Below are 18,102 nucleotides of genomic sequence, written 5' to 3'. Positions count from 1 at the left end.
TAAGTTTTCAAACAACATAATCGCTAAGCTTTTTGTTATAATAAAAATGCAGGCCATAAAGTAGTCAGTCCCTTAGAATTCTCTCTCTCTTAGAACACTGAAGGATTCTTCGTGATCTCAGCCTCTATTCTGTTTAGGTGTCCTCTCCCTCCCCCGCGTCTGCCTTTGCAGATTTGTTTCCAGACTGGCCGCTCTGAATGGAGACCAGGAAGGGAGCCCAGCTGTTTTCCTTGTGTTGGCTCTCTGTTTCAAGCGGGAATTGCTGAGCAAAGAGCAGCATTTCTCCAGGGAGGTTCACAAGGGTAGTACAAACTCAGTCTGGATTTTTCTTTCTTTTCTTTTTTTTTGAATTATTATTAAAAACTTCTGCCAAATACTATCAGTGAGGGGGGAAAAGTACACAAAGTCTGAAGTGCAGTTGGACCAGCCTTTAAAAAAGTATCAACTTGAATGAAGAAGGAATGGAATGCCTTGCACTTCTTTAATTTTCTACTTTTAACGGGAGACAGTTGCTTTCAGAGAAAGTCACTTCTAACTCCACAGACTATTGTGCAACTTTGCTCAGTGTTCAGTGAGACAGGACATAATTAAAATTCCTTTGGAAATGGTTGCCCGGTGATTGACATTTGTTCCAAAATACATCGTAATGGTAAATGTGTTATCTCGGACTCCAGTGAATTTTTTTTTTAATGGAAAGAAAATAAAATGAAGATTAAAAAAAAAAGTGATTGAGCTTTTTTAAAAAAATTGAAGCAGTATAATAAATTTATGTCCAGTCTTGCTCTCAAAGAGCTGGCAGTCCAGCGGGGGAGACCAGAGCTGAGGAAAGCAAAAGAAAGCAACATACAGAATATAAGTGAATTGCCTTATACAGACTAGAATGCTGTTGAGATTCCAAAGAGGAAGAGGTAATGAAGATCTGTTTACCTTCCAATACATGGACACATGCTGTCACTTCAAACACAAATAACTTTAATATTGCTGTAAGATGACTTGACATGCCCCCTTTCCCAGACCTAGAAATCTCTCTCTATGTCATGGCTTCCTGGAGTTCTTTCTGTCTGATTATCTGTCTGTGTCCCAGTCTCCATTTCCCACCAGGAATCCTGGCTTCCAGACAGCTGCTTCTTTCTCTCTTTTCAGATGGAATACACTGGTGAGACCACCGTGACGCACTCCCACAACTGGGGAGGCTATATCTTAATACCTTCTTGGATCCCCCAATTTGTAAGCACCGCAATAGCAATCATGATTAGAGAAATCTACCACCCAACCATCCTTAGATTTGGATGCTAAGGATTGGTGAGCACCCCTAAACACCAACTTTACAAAGCCTCAGCCAACTTACAATTGACTACATGACCGAAAATTTGGGGCTGTTCCTGAATAGTCAAAACTCAGAGGTTATATCTGTCAATTCCAAGGGGCTATTCATGCTGTTCGTTTGGCTTCCAAATAGTGAATGCATGCATAATATGGGAATAAATACAATATGTGAGTGACCCACAGAAATCACAACCTTTTTGCTGTTTTGTTTAGTAGTGTAGATCCCTCAGCTCTACTGGAAACAAATTTAATGCATATTTTGCTTTCTACATTTGGGGGAGATGAGTGTTTTTTCCCTGTAAGGGGTCTCAGCAGCCTTGTAGTTTATCTATTTATTTTAAAGAGGGGGAAACGGAGGCTGAAAAGTGAAATGGTTTGCTCAAGGCTTACATAGAGAAATTATTATGGCCACATGATTTGAGCCCAGGTCTCCTGACTGGAATTTCACTGCTCTTTGTATGATGTACTTCTAAACCTTTGAGTAAAACTAAGATGCAAAGACTCTTCTTGATAGATAGACTTTTTAGGTGGAAGAGTTGTAGATAATAGGAGGTAAAGATAAACAAACCTGTCTTATCTGGACAGGACCTCAGCTCATTAGGAAGAAGAATGAGGAAGAGAGAAGGTAGGAGGAAAGAAATGGCAGCAAGACAAGTGATCCTAGAAGAGACCGGGACAGGGCAATGCCAGGCTTTTTCAAGATTAGGAGAAACCTGAGTTGAGTTTAAAAAATCAAAGGATTTCTTTAGGCAGAAGCAAGAGTTTATGTGTCTAAAGGGAATAAAGCAGAAATACATAATACAGATTATTAATATGAATGATGGAATCTGCAAGGGCTGAAGAAAAGCATGGACCTAATAGATAAAGACAAGAAACACCACAACACTCCAGTAATGTTCTGAAAATTAAACACTTTTTTTCCTTCCAAAAATATGTAAAGAGGAGAGGTAGGAGAAAAAAGATAATGATTTAGAGGAATATCTCATACATTATTTACTATCATAGAAGGAAAGTCAAATTTAATAAAGTACCGATTGATTTATCAAAGTCCAGCGTGGGGATTAATAAAATAAATACAGAGTTCAGTGAAATTGTGCCCTAGCACTTACTTTTAAAACCGTGTTTCAAAAATATTATTCATGGGCATTATGGATAATATTTATCAAATCGCAGGAACAGACACTAGTAATGGCAAATTTTTATGTTCTTAGATTGTCACTTAATACTTACGTTTTTAAGATTAGCCCCTGAGAAGTTGATTATTTACTTTTGGTACTTAATGATCATTTAGGATATGAAGCTCTCAAACGTGTCTTTTGTCATCACCATAGAAAATGTTATGACCTCCAATCAACGATTATTTTTGAAGTAATGGGAGAAATGTGTTATTATGTATTTTATGTCATAAGCAAAATGTAGTAAATATTTTAAAAAGAAAATTCACATCTTAAAAACACAAACTTTAAAGAAATTAAAAATTTTAAGGAAATGCATACTTTCACATTGATAATCATATAATTTTTTGATTACTTATATAATCATAAATTATTATTTTCACAAATTTCTCACAGCTATCAATTTCTCATAAGACAACTAGGATTTATAAATATTGACTAGAATGGTCTTTGGATTTAACCTAACTTAAAAAACAAAATAAAGCAAAACCTTTCAGCTTTGGTGGGAATGTTAGAGCTCTAGGACTTGAATGCAGTAACCTCAAAAACCTTTACATGGCTTTTCTCATCTGCAGATTGTTTCTCAGTGTCAATTGAAAGCATCTTTCCTCTATTTCACCAGACTTGTCTTCCCTGTTCTTATCTGACTTCTCTGTTTCAGGCAGTAGAGAAATGTATAATCACAACTCTTTTACAATTAGAAAAAAACCAAAAAACAGCTCTCAAGCGAATTCTTTTTAAATTTTTGAGCAAAACTTTGCTTCTCTGTTCTCTGATCAGACATTTGCCTTTATAGACATACAGTTCCTTTCTACACCCCACCTCCAACTTAAGGATGTCCTCATCATTCTGTGGTTAAAAAAAATCCTGCTTTGGTTATCAGGTGTTTTAGGATGACAGTTCTTCAAAACTGATTTCCCAAAGAGCTTATAAGGACTACGATATTTTAGACTAATTATTAAGTAGAGTTGAAGATTTTGCCTTTTAGGTTTACAGTGACTACTTATCTGTTGAATGGGCTCACATGTGCATGGAAGTCGGCTTGTAAGCCTTGACCGTGTGCTTTAAGAAAGAATGCAGTGGTTCAGCTTTAAGGCATGCAGCCTCTCAGAGGTAGAAGAAGGTCGACATATGCCTCAAGTTTTAATTCTACCCAAAAAATGGCTCCACTATATAGACTTCTAGCTCATTTTAGGAAAGTAAGAAACCTATAATGCATGAAGGTATGATGAAACCTATAATGCATGGGCCAGCAGCAGGACTGGCTATATAATTTTGGGGCCCAGAGCAAAATGAAAATGCAGGGTGCCCTTGTTGAAATGTTAGGAATTTTAAGACAGTGACAGCAGAGCATTCAACCATGCTTAGGGCCCCTCTTAGCAAAGGCCATGTGTGATTGTGCAGGTCACACCCATAAAGCCTGCCCTGGTCAGAAGTTAAGATGGGAGTAAAGAGGAAAAGGAATGATCCATTTTTTTTCATGAAATTTCCCTCCCTCTATCTATCTCACTCTTACCTATGATTCATCAGATGTGACCATCTCCCAAGGGGCACTGTTATGCCAGTTACCTAAGACAGTGACACTTTAACTCTAGTCCATGGGGGAAGCGGCACGAGAGGGAGGTCTCATTCCACCAGTGATGAGATAAAGGGTAGGCGTTGAAAGCCTTCTGAACTGACTTAGGAGAGAGAGCGTGAACTTGGGAACCCTACAACTTTCTAGCAGTTACTTAATCTCTCTGAGTCAAATTTTTCATCGCTGTAAAACTGTGACATTTACCTTGAAGCATTATCATATGGACTTGACATAATGTGGAAAATACCTAGCGCAGTGACTGGGATGCAATGGGATCTCAATAATATTATGCATATGGCCTTTTTGTGTGTGTGAGTGAGGAAATGTACTGAATATGGGTGAAAAGGCCTCAAGTCTCAGGTAGGGTGGAGGATCTCAAAATGCTTGAAGAGCCTCATAAGAGCTGGCTGCCTCTCTGCATCCATCCTAAGTTCCCAAGTACTTTGGAATGGTTTAAAGCTCAGAATTGCATCGTCTCCCAAACAGGGTAAGGAACAATCTGTAGGAAGTCAATACACAGTAGAGTTCAGTCTCTAACACTGAAAATTTGCCAACTTTCACCCACACCGTGGAGATGAGAAAGCAGCTGTGGGCAGACAGTAGAGGAAGAGCCAAGGGGTCACTGGGCTGTATTACACTTACAGATGTTCCATTGTTCACCCTGAGATGCTACAGTTTGTCTACTTTATCCAGCTACGTCTCCATGATATACAGAGGATACAGCCAAAACCATTTTATGAAGTTTTTCCACTTTGTTTTGATTTATTATTTGTGGTTTACAGTATTATCTCCAATAACAACAATGGAATTTCCTTCCCTACTAATTTGGCCTGTTTCCATTTTGCCTGTTTATTTTAATTTCCTTTTTTTGGACTGAAACCTCCACATGACTCTCTTCTGTTTATTTCCTTGCATGTATGTGTCAGCATCATTTATGTCCACTCAGAAGAACTTTGTTCATTAATTATAAAGGTTCTGTTTCCTGGTTCCTAGGAGAGTGTATTAAGTGCTCCATGCTTCTAAGTACTTCACCATGGTTTTGGTTAAGTTTCCTCATCATTGCTCTCTGCCAGCAGACTCCTTGCTCTCCATGGCTTACAGGTGGAGCATGTGAGGCAGAGAAGTAACTTGGCTGCAGAAGACCCTTCTCTCGAATCTTCTGACCTATCACCCCTGCCCAGCTTATCAACACCGATTTCCATTTACTTTTATTTGGGCAGTGGGTTATGTGAGCATAAGACCTGCTTTTTGCAGACATGCTCAGTTCCTTGAAGACATTTCCAAGAAAACTACTCTGTTGTTAACTAATGAGCAATTGCTCCTTGCAGAATTAGCTGCCTGGGGGTGCAGGATGAATGTTAGACTTGACCCTTTCTTTTGAAGAGCTTACAGCCCACTAAGTCAAAAAAAGTTGAAGTGAAGGAATAATTCGACTTTTAATCTGTTGTTTGAATATATTAGATCTGCTGCCTTATTTTTACTGGAGTCTCATGATTACCGAATTAACTAATCCATCAAACATTCATTTAGTACTTACTCTGTACATGACGTCATCTCTAGTGTTAAGATGCTTGAAAGACCAGAAAGTAGAAATAAAATTGAAAACAAATAATTATAATAAAGTGTTTTAGGTGACATGATAGAGATCTGTCCAGAGTATATATAGAGACTAACAAAGGAGGAGGGGCCTTTATTCTCTTGGCGTGGTGGGTGAAGGGGAGGTGACACAAACAAAGGCTTAAAGTTCCTAGATGTATCTGAGATCCATAAGCACTCTCTTTTTTTTTTTAAATAAATTTATTTATTTTTGGCTGCATTGGGTCTTTGCTGCTGCATGTGGGCTCTCCCTGGTTGCGGTGAGCAGGGGCCACTCCTCATTGCGGTGTGCAGGCCTCTCACTGCAGTGGCCTCTCCCGTTGCAGAGCACGGGCTCTAGGTGCACGGGCTTCAGTAGTTGTGGCACGTGGGCTTGCGGGCTGTAGAGCGCAGGCTCAGTAGTTGTGGCGCATGGTCTCAGTTGCTCCGTGGAATGTGGGATCTTCCCGGAGCAGGGCTCAAACCTGTGTCCCCTGCATTGGCAGGCGGATTCCCAACCACTGTGCCACCAGGGAAGCCCCATAAGCACTTTCAAAGGACTGAAACAGAATAACAGAGGAGGCAGCCGGGCATGGTGGGAGAAGAGAGGCAGAGGAGGCCTTGGATGCTGTGTTAAGGAGTTTGGACTTCATTCTCCGGGCAAAGTTCTTGGTAGGTAGAACATCATTATTAGATTTGCTTTTTAGAAAAATTACCCTGAGAAGGATAGACCCGGGGGACGTGAATGGAGGTAAGGAGATTCCTTAGGGCAGTATGGTGCTGGGCAGGCATGACGTGATTCTGAACAAGCCAATGGCAGGTAGATTGATGTCAAGGAAGTAGACTTTATAGAATTGTTATCAATTTTTAGATACTGTCTCTGCAGCAACTGCTGATGTAATGGAGACTCAGGAAAGTAACACAGCCAATACATATTGAAGAGAACCTTCCTCTGTGCTTCCACTACAGTTTGGAAACATGATTACTGAGGTGTTTCACACATTATGCTGTAATACACTGTGTTGTGATTGCTTGTTTACAGCACTTTCTGCCCTGAGACAGTAAGCTTTTTAAGGTGAAGGACCAAACTACCAAATTATTTGTGTATGCCTTGCATGGAGCCTCGAATAAATAAGTGTTTAATAGATGTTTGAAGAGTAAAACTCCTGACACCAGAGCCAGTGCTTCTTCCTCATGCACTGCATGGCATGGAAATACGAAAACATCGCTCAGGCTTGTCTTACATCTACCCATTTCCATTTCTCCTACTGAGGGGCCAGAGCAAAGTGACAAGCAGATAGAACAGGCAGAGGATGCTTTTTACTTTGCTTTACAATTTTTATCACTTCATCCATTATCAGAATGCATCCCTGCCTCCGGATTCCTGCATTAAAATACCAATCATGAATATCTAAAACATAAAAAGTGGCCATAAAAGTTGGTGCCTGTTGTGATACTGTTGTTGATGGTCTCATTATCCACAAATCAAGCGTGATCATTTGCTTTCCTATCTCTTTTAATGTTACTCAGTGTTTTAACCTGGATCTCACTTTATTCTTGCAAACAGATCCGTAATGCCTCCTGCCTGGCTCTTTCAAGATGGAGGGGAAGCCCGTGGGAGAGCCTGCTCATGTGGTGTCTAAACTCAAACTTCCCACCAAGGTAGAAAGCGCAGGACACTGGCTGGTGGAAGATCACGCTCGGATATGGGAAGTTTTAAAGACAGAGGAGGTAAGACAACTCTTAAGTGACACAGTTGACACAGTGATGTATTTTCTTAGACTTGAAATTATCATTCTTAGTGTAGCCATTATCATAGGCCAGCGTGGCAGTTTTTTATTCTGGGACCATAGGCACAACCACAGCTGGAGAATAAGAAGTCAGGGGTGTGTCCCTTGGACATTAATAATACTCCACAGTGATTCAGCCAAGGGAGTTAGCCCTGACCGATAGGGCTTAAAATATACAAGTTGACGTTGTCCTTGTAGAATCCTACCAAACCTAAATGGGAAATCAAATCGTGGTGAAAAAGTTGATTCCTAAGGATCAACTAACACATGTGGAATTATATAAATTCGTTCCTTGACAGCACGAGGCTAAGTATCAGTTAGGGCTCTCCAGTTGCAAGCAACAGAAATTGACTCTGACTAATTTAAAGAAAATGGGAAATTACTGGAGGATATTGGGAGGCTCACAGACTTGATGGGAAGTTTGGAGAACTATGTTTGGAAACAGGACAGGAACCAAGTCAGCAGGAACTACTCAGAGCCCTACCCCTGGTATAAATTCCAAAGTGGTCTCTACCCTCTCCTCATTCTCACATTTCTCTGCTCAAGATGCAAAGCCATGGGAGTGAGGGGGTCACTGCCAAGCTCAGGCACATGTCTTTCTGTTGGTTATTCTGTAAAGAGAAAAGGAATCTCATGAGAAATCGTTGTACCAAGTCCTCAGAGCGCTTGTGTTTGGTGTCCAAATCTCTAATACCTGCATGTTGTGACAATTCCAATCTAAGAAACTAACATAACAACTACAGTCTTAAACGTGTGAAATCCAGCCAAAGAAATTGTAAACACTTTCTATGGAAATACTTGCACAACTGATTTTTTTTTTAAGCAATAAAACTCTGCAGAGAGCTCTTGAAGTCTTTGTATCTTACCTAACAGGGCCAAGACTAGGATCAGATAAGGGAGGTGCTGAGGGTACAAAATTTAAGGAGGCTCTCACTCTTAGGTTTGTGTCCTGCACTTGCACAAACTTGAAAGTTAATGAGTCCTGATGTTTTGCATGCTAGATGACTTGCTTGCCTCACCCTAGTCCTGGCACCCAATTTTATTCCCCTCCCTCCTTACCCAAAGGTAATCACTATCTTGAATTTGACATCTATCATCCTTATGCATATTTCAATACGTATACTGCATACATGTTATCTGTATTTCCAATATATAGTATTGACTTACATCTGTTAAGTTTTACACAAGCTTTATACTGTGTATCTACTTCTACACCTTGCTTTTTTTACTTAACATTTTGTTTCTATTTTATCTGTTTTCCATGATGATACATGTAGTTCTAGTTTATTCATTTTAACTGCTTTTTATACTCTATTGATTAATAAGGTCAAATTTATTTATCCATTTTCTTGTTGATTAACTTTGTTTTTTTCAATACAAGGCAGTGTTATACATGTTTCTAGCATAGACACCTAGAAGTGGCATGCTGGATTATAAAGTATGAAAGCCTTCAGTTTTACTAGTTATTACCAGATTTGTCTCCAAGATGGGGACATGAGTTTATATCCCCACTAAAAGCATAAGGGAATTTTCCCTACTCTACATTCTCCCAGTTATTGATATCATCAGACCTTTAAATATTGGTTAATCTGATTATTTTGAAATGGGGCCTTCTTGTTTTAACATGAAGTTTTTCCATATGGATAATCAATTATCCTCATACCATTTTTGAATGTCCATCATTTCTTCTTTAGCTTGTAATGCTATATTTCGTGTATCATGTTTCTTTACATACTCTCTCTGCTGATGTGATACTCCTTCAACTATTCTAGCTTTGAAGGAAACCTGGATATCTGGTAGGGCCTGTCCCTCCACTGAGTTATTGCTCTTCAAAATTGTCTTGGCTGCTTTTGGAACTTAAATTTTCAATATGAATTTAGGATGACCTTATTAAGTACTGCAAATATGAAGAAACAACAAAGTCTGCTGGGAATTTGATATGGATTGCAATAAGTTTGTTGATTAATTTGGGGGAGTATCAACATATTTATGATTCAGTGAATATCTTGTCTCATTGTTGACTTTAAAAGGCATGCTTCAATATTTCACCCTCAATATTTCACCAATATTTTATCCTATACCATTTTGCTGTAAGATTTTTATAACGAAGGTTAAGGAAGCTCCTTCTATTCCTTTTCTTTTGTGCTAAATGTTAATTTCTTTACATTATAATATTTGATACCTACAAAATAATATACATGTAACTTATAGTGTATAATATTAAAACAAACACTTGTGAGCTCACAACCAACTTAAGAACTAGAATTTTACTGATTTGTTGAATCCATATGTGTAATCCTTCACATCCTTTCCCCTGGATTCCTTTCCTTACAAAGGTAACCATGTTCTTGAAATCTGTGTTTAATCAATCATTCTTTGGATTTTAAACAGTTTTATTACATACATATGTATCCCCCCAAAATATTGTTAAGTCATATAAGCTATTTATATAGTCATATATATGTGTGCTATATATCTGATTTCTTTGGTGACTTATTTCTTTCACTCAACCTGTTTCTAAGATTTTCAAGACTTACAACATTAATACATGTAGTAGTAATTCATTAATTTTTACTGTTGAATAATATGCCGTTATGTGGTTATACCATGACTTATTTATTCATAGTTATGTTGATGAACATTTCAATTATTTAGTTTTTTTTCATTATGAACAATGCTACTGTGAGCATGCTTATACATGTCTTATGCCCCTGTATAAGAATGTCCCTATTTTCTAGGTTAATACCTGTTACGTGCAAGTTCCATCTTGCAAGTTATTGCCACATTGTTTTCCAAAGTGGTACCAGTTTACACTCCCACCAGAAGTGCATAAATTTCCCCCCTATTCCATATCCTTGCCAAGTTTTGGAATTGTCAGGTTTCTTAATTTTTCCAGTCTAGTTTGTATAAAATAGAATCTCATTCTTTCCTCATTTCCTTCTTGCATCTCAACCCCATCTCCGATAACTTTTCTTTTTCTTTTAGAGTTTACTTTTCTGAGGGTCTAACTTTAGCAAAAGTCTTTCTTTGTGTGTTTTATTATTAGTATTATTTGGTTTGAAGATGTCTTTATTTTAAGTGCAGTTTTAGAACGATAGTTTAGATGGATATAGAATTTCAGGTTACTTTATCTCAGTACATTGAAAATATTCCATTGTCTTCTGCTTTCCGTTGTTTCCGTTGTAAACTAGCTGAAAGTCTAAGTTTTATTTCTTTGAATATATAGATCTTCCTTGACTTACAATGGGGTTACATCCTGATAATCCCATCATAAGTTGAAAGTATCATAAGTCAAAAATGCATTTAATACACCTAATCTACCAAAAATTACAGTTTACCCTAGCCTACATTAAATGTGCTCAGAAAACTTGCCTTAGCCTAAAATCATCTAAATGCAAAGCTTATTTTATAATAAAGTGTTGAATATCTCATGTAATTTACTGAATACTGTACTGAAAGTGAAAAAACAGAATGGTTTTATGAGTACAGAATGGTTGTAAGTGTATTGATTGTTTACCTTTGTGATTGCGTGGCTGACTGAGGGCTGTGGTTTCCTGCCATTGCCCAGCATCATGAGAAAGTATTGTATTGCCTATTGCTAGCCTGGGGAAAGATCAAAATTCAAAATTTGAAGTATGATTTCTACTGAGTGCGTATCACTTTTGCACCTTTGTAAAGTTTAAAAAATGTAAGTTGAACCATTGTAAGTGGGGGGCCATCTGTGATGTCTTTTCTCTCTAATTGCTTAGGTATTCTCTACATCTTTGCTGTTTTGCAGTTTTACTCTTCTGTGTTTAGGTGTGGGTTTTTTTGTTTAACTTCTTGGAAGTCATAGGGCTTCCCAAATATATGGATTGGTGTCTTTCATCAGTGTGGAAACATCTCTGTAATTTTCTTCTCTAATAATTGCTTTTGCTTCATTTTCCTTCTGCAACTCCAAGATTTATGCTCATTTTTCTTACACTTTGCTCATGTCCCTTAACCTCTCTTTCAGAGTTACTATCTTTTTTCCTCTCTGTATTATATTCTAATTAATTTTAGATCTATCCTCCAATTCACTAATTCTCTGTTCAGTTGTATCTAATTTGCCCTTTAATCATTGAGTTTTAAATTTCAGTTATTCTATTTTTTACTTCTAGAAGTTCAGTTTTGTTCTCTTAAAATCTTCCAGTCATTGCTTTAGTTTCTTGCTTCCTGTTCATATTTTTATTTCTAAAGACTATTTGTCAAGACATTTGAAGAGTATGAGATTTTACACTGTTTGCAAATTAGCTGAAAGAAGACACGAGACTTGTCTCAGAGACAAAAGACTTTATTAGTCACAGAAGAAGCAGTAGCCAGAGTGTCAGCATGTTTGTTTTGGTTCCCTATGTCCCAGTTCCTACAGGAATGACACAGATAGGCCTAGATAGCTGCTTGCACAGGAGAGGATCACTGACCTTGGGGAACTTGCCAGTTTATAGTAGACAGTAAGAAAGGCTACACTTTCTCCTAGTGAGACATTACTTTATCCTTGAAGGATACTCACTGCAAACACAGACCTGAAAAATGGTCCAGGTAAAGATCAGCTAGAGCCTTGGTTTTCTTGTTTTGTTTTTTTGTTTTTGTTTTTGTTTTTGTTTTTTTGTATACAAAGCAAGACATGCAGGAACAAGAGAGACTCATGGAGGAGTGTTTCTGAACAATATTAAGTATAATGGCTTTATATTCTAAATTGGCAGTTCTGATAGCTGTGAGTCTTATTCAACTATCTGTTTTTTCTTTTGGCTCTTGCACTTGGTGTTTTGGTTCTTTGTGTGTTTTATGATTTTTGAAAGTGGGTTCATTTTTCTTGGAATGAAAGGAGTTTTCTCTGGAGAGAAATTGCATTTACTTCTGGGAGCACTATCAACTGGAAGGCACTTTAAAATAAATTCTTAGCTTGAGGTTTTTCAGACCACTCAATGTGAATATAGGCTGGAAACATATAGATATGTATGCTTGTGGTAATTAATTCTAGGGGGGAAATGATTCCCCTCTCCCTGCCCCTATCCAGCACCATATTTCAAGATAAGCAATTTTCCTTGTGTTGTCATGGAGGGCATGTGGTTTAATGCAATAAGAGTTTATTTCTCAATCACATAATAACCCAATGTAGGTGTTTCTGATGAGAATGAAGCTTTTCTCCATATGATGATTCAGGGTCACAGATTACTTTATTCTTGCAGCTCCACCATCCTCTGGGGCCTAGGAATCTTCTAAGTTCAGATAGCAATTAGCAAAAAATGAGATTGAAGAAGACACACCCAGTTCTTAACTTTCTTGGACCAGAGGGACATACATCACATCACTTTACATTCTATCATCACTGAGAACTAATCCCACTGTCCTATGTGGATATGAGGGAGGTGAGGTGGGGAAATATAATCTCTGGCTGGGCAGCGACTTCCTAGTGATGACTCAGTACTCTGGAAACGGAAGCACAAATTGAATTTTGGCGAGCAGTTAAATAAGTGTCTAGCAAAAAACAAAGCTTAAGTTTACCTGGTTAAGCCAATGCCCGCTAAATGGAGGCTGACTTCACCTGGTTAAGCCAATGCCCTCAAAATGGAGGCTGACTTCAGTGCTTATCTCTGTAGGTTCTTCTTTCATATAGGTTTGGCTTTTAAGAGTTCTTAATTTTTTGTCAGCCTATCAATATATTGAAAAAGGCATTTTAGTTTTATTTTATCAAGCATTTTTTAGTTGTTCTTAGGGGGAGAGTTAATTACAGTATTCAGTCCACAATACTGCTGGACATGTGAGTCCTACACTCTTTCGTGAGTTAAAGTGTGTCTTAAAAATATATGCTTTTTAAACTTATTTTTAAACAAGTATTTCACTTGGTCAGAAAATATCATCTAGATAATGTTGAATCTTTATTATTTTTGGCCACATTTAGTTAAGTACCTTCTTACACAGTATTTATAACTGACTTCTTAGAATCATTTATAAATTTTATGTAGGCACAAATCAGTTTGTCAAATATATTTGAATTTAAAATATTATTTCTTTTTTTTTTAACATCTTTATTGGAGTATAATTGCTTTACAATGGTGTGTTAGTTTCTGCTTCATAACAAAGTGAATCAGTTATACATATACATATGTTCCCATATCTCTTCCCTCTTGCGTCTCCCTCCCTCCCACCCTCCCTATCCCACCCCTCCAGGCGGTCACAAAGCACCGAGCTGATCTCCCTGTGCTATGCGGCTGCTTCCCACTAGCTATCTTCCTTACGTTTGGTAGTGTATATATGTCCATGACTCTCTCTCGCTTTGTCACAGCTTACCCTTCTCGCTCCCCATATCCTCAAGTCCATCTTTAATGTATTGATTAACTTTAACTATTCTAAATGTACCATTAAATATAAATATTTAATTTTTAAATTATAAATAATACCCGCATATTATATATATATATATCTCCACTCTTTTTAAGATTCTTTTCCCATATAGGTCATTACAGAGTATTGAGTAGAGTTCCCTGTGTTATACAGTAGGTCCTTATTAGCTATCTATTTTATATATAGTAGTATGTATATGTCAATCCCAATCCCCCAATTTATTCCTTCCCCCCAGTAACCATATGTTTGTTTTCTACATCTGTGGCTCTATTTCTGTTTTGTAAATAAGTGCATTTGTACCATTTTTATAAAATCTCGGTATCTTTTATTTTTTTAAATGAGCAAGGGAGCAGTGAGGAGGTTGGACATATTTTTGTGGAGATGAAAACGTTCTGTCCTTTGATTCTCATGGTGGTTACATGAATATACATAGTTTTCAAAACTAACTGAACTATGTACTTAAAATTGATACATTTTATTATATGTCAATTATGCCTCAATGAAGTTGATCTTAAAAAATGGGCAATAGGTTGGGGGAACAGTGTTAAATAAATCAATAATTGCAATGCAGTGTGATGAGTGCTGTAATAAATACATCAGCAGGTATTTTCAGAGCCTACAGCAGGGAGCTGTAGTCCAGCATAGGTGTGAGTAAGCTTATGTAGGTGTGGGTGTCAGGGAAAGAAAGCTTCCCAGAGAGGTAAGACTTGAGTTCATTCTTAAAAGAAGAGTAGAAGTTAGCCCAGAAAATGGGGTTTTAGAAGGGGAACCAGAGCAAATATTCCTGGAAGAGGGAAAATTGTACAAAAGGGCAGTATTAGAGAGGACATCCTGCAGTTTGGAGCATCTGTAGCAGCAGAGAAATGGCAAGAGATGAAGCTGCTGAGAAGCACCAAATAACGAAAAGTCTTATATGCTTCACTTGGATATTCAGAAATTGTCCTGTGGACCTTGGGGAGTCAGTAAAGGGTTTCAGGCAGGGTTATTGACATGGTCAGATTTGTTTTTTAGAAATGCTGCTCTGTCAGACATGTGAAGGGTGGCCTAGAACACTTCAAAACCGCTCTTGGCCACTTCGGTGTCCTTCTTCTCGGTCCATGCTATGCTAGGGATTATTGGGGGTTCTTTTTTTCATGATGGGAGTTCTCTTTTTCCAGCTAGGCTGTCGGTCCTTGAGACCGTGTCCATTAGTTTTAATTCTACTTCGCTTAGAAACCCTAATGCACTGGCATACTGCTGGACACAAGTTGAAATAAATACCTGATGGTTGATTGATGAATCATTTTCATAGTGATTCTGTAATCATGATTTCATAGTAATATGTGGTTTCTCTAAATTTTAACATCAACCAAAATGCTGCCATCTCTGGGTACAAAGGTGATTCATTTGATTCACCACTGTATAGCACTAAGTGGTGGTGTTTTTCTTGTTGTTGGTGTTGTTACTGATTGAAATTGCATCAACTCATTCCTTATGCTCTGGACTTAACTGTGCTCAATGTCTTACATTTGTGAGAGGGCTGCCAAGATAAGCAATATTCTCCGTGGCTGTGAAACAGAGATGTTCTCTGTGTGAAATTAAACTAGTGAACGCCTGTATGGAGACTATCTCTCTCAATCCAGTTCTGGAATGTGGGCCCACATTGTAACATCACATTCTTGGAGGAAGAAATAGTATGTGTTCGTCATGCATACTTTGGAGATTAAATCATACTCATCTGAGGGATAAGAGGAGAGAGAATTTTAAAAAAAAAGAAAAACTGGATGACAATTTGGACAAGCAATGGGTGTGCATTGTTGCTGAACTTAAAGGCTATGGTTCGATGACAGCGCTAGGCTTCTTCTTTGTGATTCTGAATGACTTCTTCTCCTGCCACAAATTTTAACGTGAGGCAAAGGGATAGAAATTTCCTGCCTAGGACCTTATTAATATATAAACATGCTTTGAAGTATTTTTACTGAGATGAGTAAAGTAGGCATTATCATCAATAGTGAGAAATGGAATATTGAGGCCGAATAATATTCAATTGGGGTCTGTAAGGGAGGGAAACTATCATTTATTGAGCACCTACTCTGTGTCAAGAACTGTCCCTGGCACTTTCATATTCATCAATCTATTTAATTGTCACAGCCATAGGGACATTTTTGATAAGGATCTTGAAGATTAGAAGGTAAGGCACATGCTCAAGGATACATAGCTGGTAAGTGGCAGAGTAAGATTCAAGCTAAGCATTCCTAGCACAATAAATGGTATCAGTCTTGCTCTCCTAGGGCTTGGCTCAGCGGTATCTCGCGGGAATAAACACCAACGTGCCCACTGAGTCATAACTGTCCTTCGTTCCTCAAAGTGTTGTCCAAGTATGTGGCTGGGTTTCCATCTCAGTTCTCCCATGTAGTATCCAGGTATCTCATGGAGACTGCACCCTGCCCTTAACTCCATCCCATTTAAATGGGGCCCTAAACCTCTGCTAACTAAGCTCTTCATAGCTCTTTTTTCTGCATAACTGAATACTGCTCCGCATACTCGAGGCTATTGACTGGAGTCCAATTGTGTGAAGAGTCTGATTGTTTGGAGCCTGGGTATTTTCACCCATTCCCTGAACTACTGTTGCTTCCTTGGACATTAAAGCCTGCCAGAATCACATCAGAGTTTTCCTATGCCCTTGAGATACTGCTCACCAAACAGTCTGCTATCACCACGGGGCACAGACCTACTATCAGGGAAGTCTCTCTAGCTCCAATCTACCCACCTTGTATCTTCACATTTTTACCCCTGGGCTCTTGCTGCCAGAGTCCCAAGGAGCCCCACGGAAGACCATTTGAGTTATGGCATGAGGTTTCCAATAAGCTTCACAGTCTAAACTAAAGGGGGACACCCCTGAGAGCAAACGTTTCACATTGGTTACTTTTCAGTGTTGGTGTTAGAAGGTGCTCGAGTACCACCTCTTCAAGGAAGACATCCTTGACCCCTCTGTCAGGGTTAGTGACCCTACCGTGTGGTCCTGCCTCTGCTTATCTATCTCATAAGACTCATCACATGAATGGTACTTGTATGTTTATGTATTGCTGTCTCTCAAACTAGAATGTAAGCTTCTCAAGGGCAGGGCCTCTGTCATATTCATCTGTATATGCCAATATCATGCACAGTGTTTGGCACTTAGTAGGTGCTTAAGAAGTATTTACCAAATACAGAAAAGATATAGAGGAATTAAGAGCGTGGACTCTGGGGCTGGACTTGCTGTGTGACCTCGTTAAATTTCTTAATCTCTCTGTATTTCAGTTTCCTCATCTGTAACACGTGTACACTAATAGGTTGTGAGAATTAACTGAGTGATATTATGCAAAATGCTTAGAACAGTGGTCCTACATAACAAGCAATAGATGCAGACTTTTATTATTATTGAATGAATCAGTGAGGGGGGAAGAGTACAAAATGTTACACCATACTGGCTTACTAATTTTACAGTAGTTGCTTCTGACCCATGCCGTCTAAGCTCAAGATTGCCCCCATGTTCTGGAAGGCCTCACACTCCAGGATCCTTTTTTTTTTTTTTTTTCAGTACGCGGTCCTCTCACTGTTGCGGCCTCTTCCTCTGTGGAGCACAGGCTCCGGACACACAGGCTCAGCGGCCATGGCTCACGGGCCCAGCCGCTCTGCGGCATGTGGGATCTTCCCGGACCGGGGCACGAACCCGCGTCCCCTGCATCGGCAGGCGGACTCCCAACCACTGCGCCACCAGGGAAGCCCGGGGATCCTTTTTATGTTTTTAAATTACTACAGGATTTGAACTGGAGACACAGCTGCCTGACTCCAATGAGACTGCCACCACCAAGGTTCCTATGGGTGATCTTTCCAGGAGGAAGGCAACCCCAACTAAACAACACTGTGTTGAGATATACAGATGATTCCGGGGAGTGGCCAGATAGGGGGGTTTCCGAACCACTCAGCTCCTCCCTCTCTCCCCCGTGGGTGAGGGGGGACAACACTTGAGTCAGCAGTGTGCTCCTCAAGGGCCTCTTCCTGAAAAGGAGTAGGCAGGCTGGGTTCTAAACCTTGTGTTATCCTCGCTGCTGACTCAGTTGCTCAGGTGACCATTTGAGTGCGAAAAGGCCAAGCCCTTTTAGGAGGATAAAATTGTTATGTACAGAGCTTTCTCCTGTAGAACTCTCTTAGACATTTGCAACCAATTTAGCCTGTTCTGTTTGCCTCCCAGTCCTAGAATGCACCGCGCCTTCACGGTATCAGACATGAACATTTCTTTGCATTTTGCTACAGAGAGTAAAGGAAACTCCAGGTG

At 39.0% G+C, this 18,102-nt stretch overlaps 1 protein-coding gene across 2 annotated transcripts in view; it reads left to right on the top strand.

The window, feature by feature from the left end:
* Window positions 1-18,102, top strand: part of RGL1 (ral guanine nucleotide dissociation stimulator like 1) — a 271,255-nt gene that overhangs the window by 95,453 nt on the left and 157,700 nt on the right. For both annotated transcript variants that reach the window (XM_024732469.1, XM_024732467.1), the window contains exon 2: window positions 7,220-7,383. In XM_024732469.1, the coding sequence (XP_024588237.1) occupies window positions 7,252-7,383 (132 nt within the window). In that variant the 5' untranslated portion in view covers window positions 7,220-7,251. The remainder of the gene's footprint in view (window positions 1-7,219; window positions 7,384-18,102) is intronic.

This window comes from Neophocaena asiaeorientalis, unplaced genomic scaffold, assembly GCF_003031525.2.
Source record: "Neophocaena asiaeorientalis asiaeorientalis breed wild unplaced genomic scaffold, Neophocaena_asiaeorientalis_V1.1 scaffold119, whole genome shotgun sequence".
Classification (NCBI taxonomy): domain Eukaryota; kingdom Metazoa; phylum Chordata; class Mammalia; order Artiodactyla; family Phocoenidae; genus Neophocaena; species Neophocaena asiaeorientalis.
Note: the sequence above shows the minus strand (reverse complement) of the source record. Positions and strands in the feature narration are given on the sequence as shown.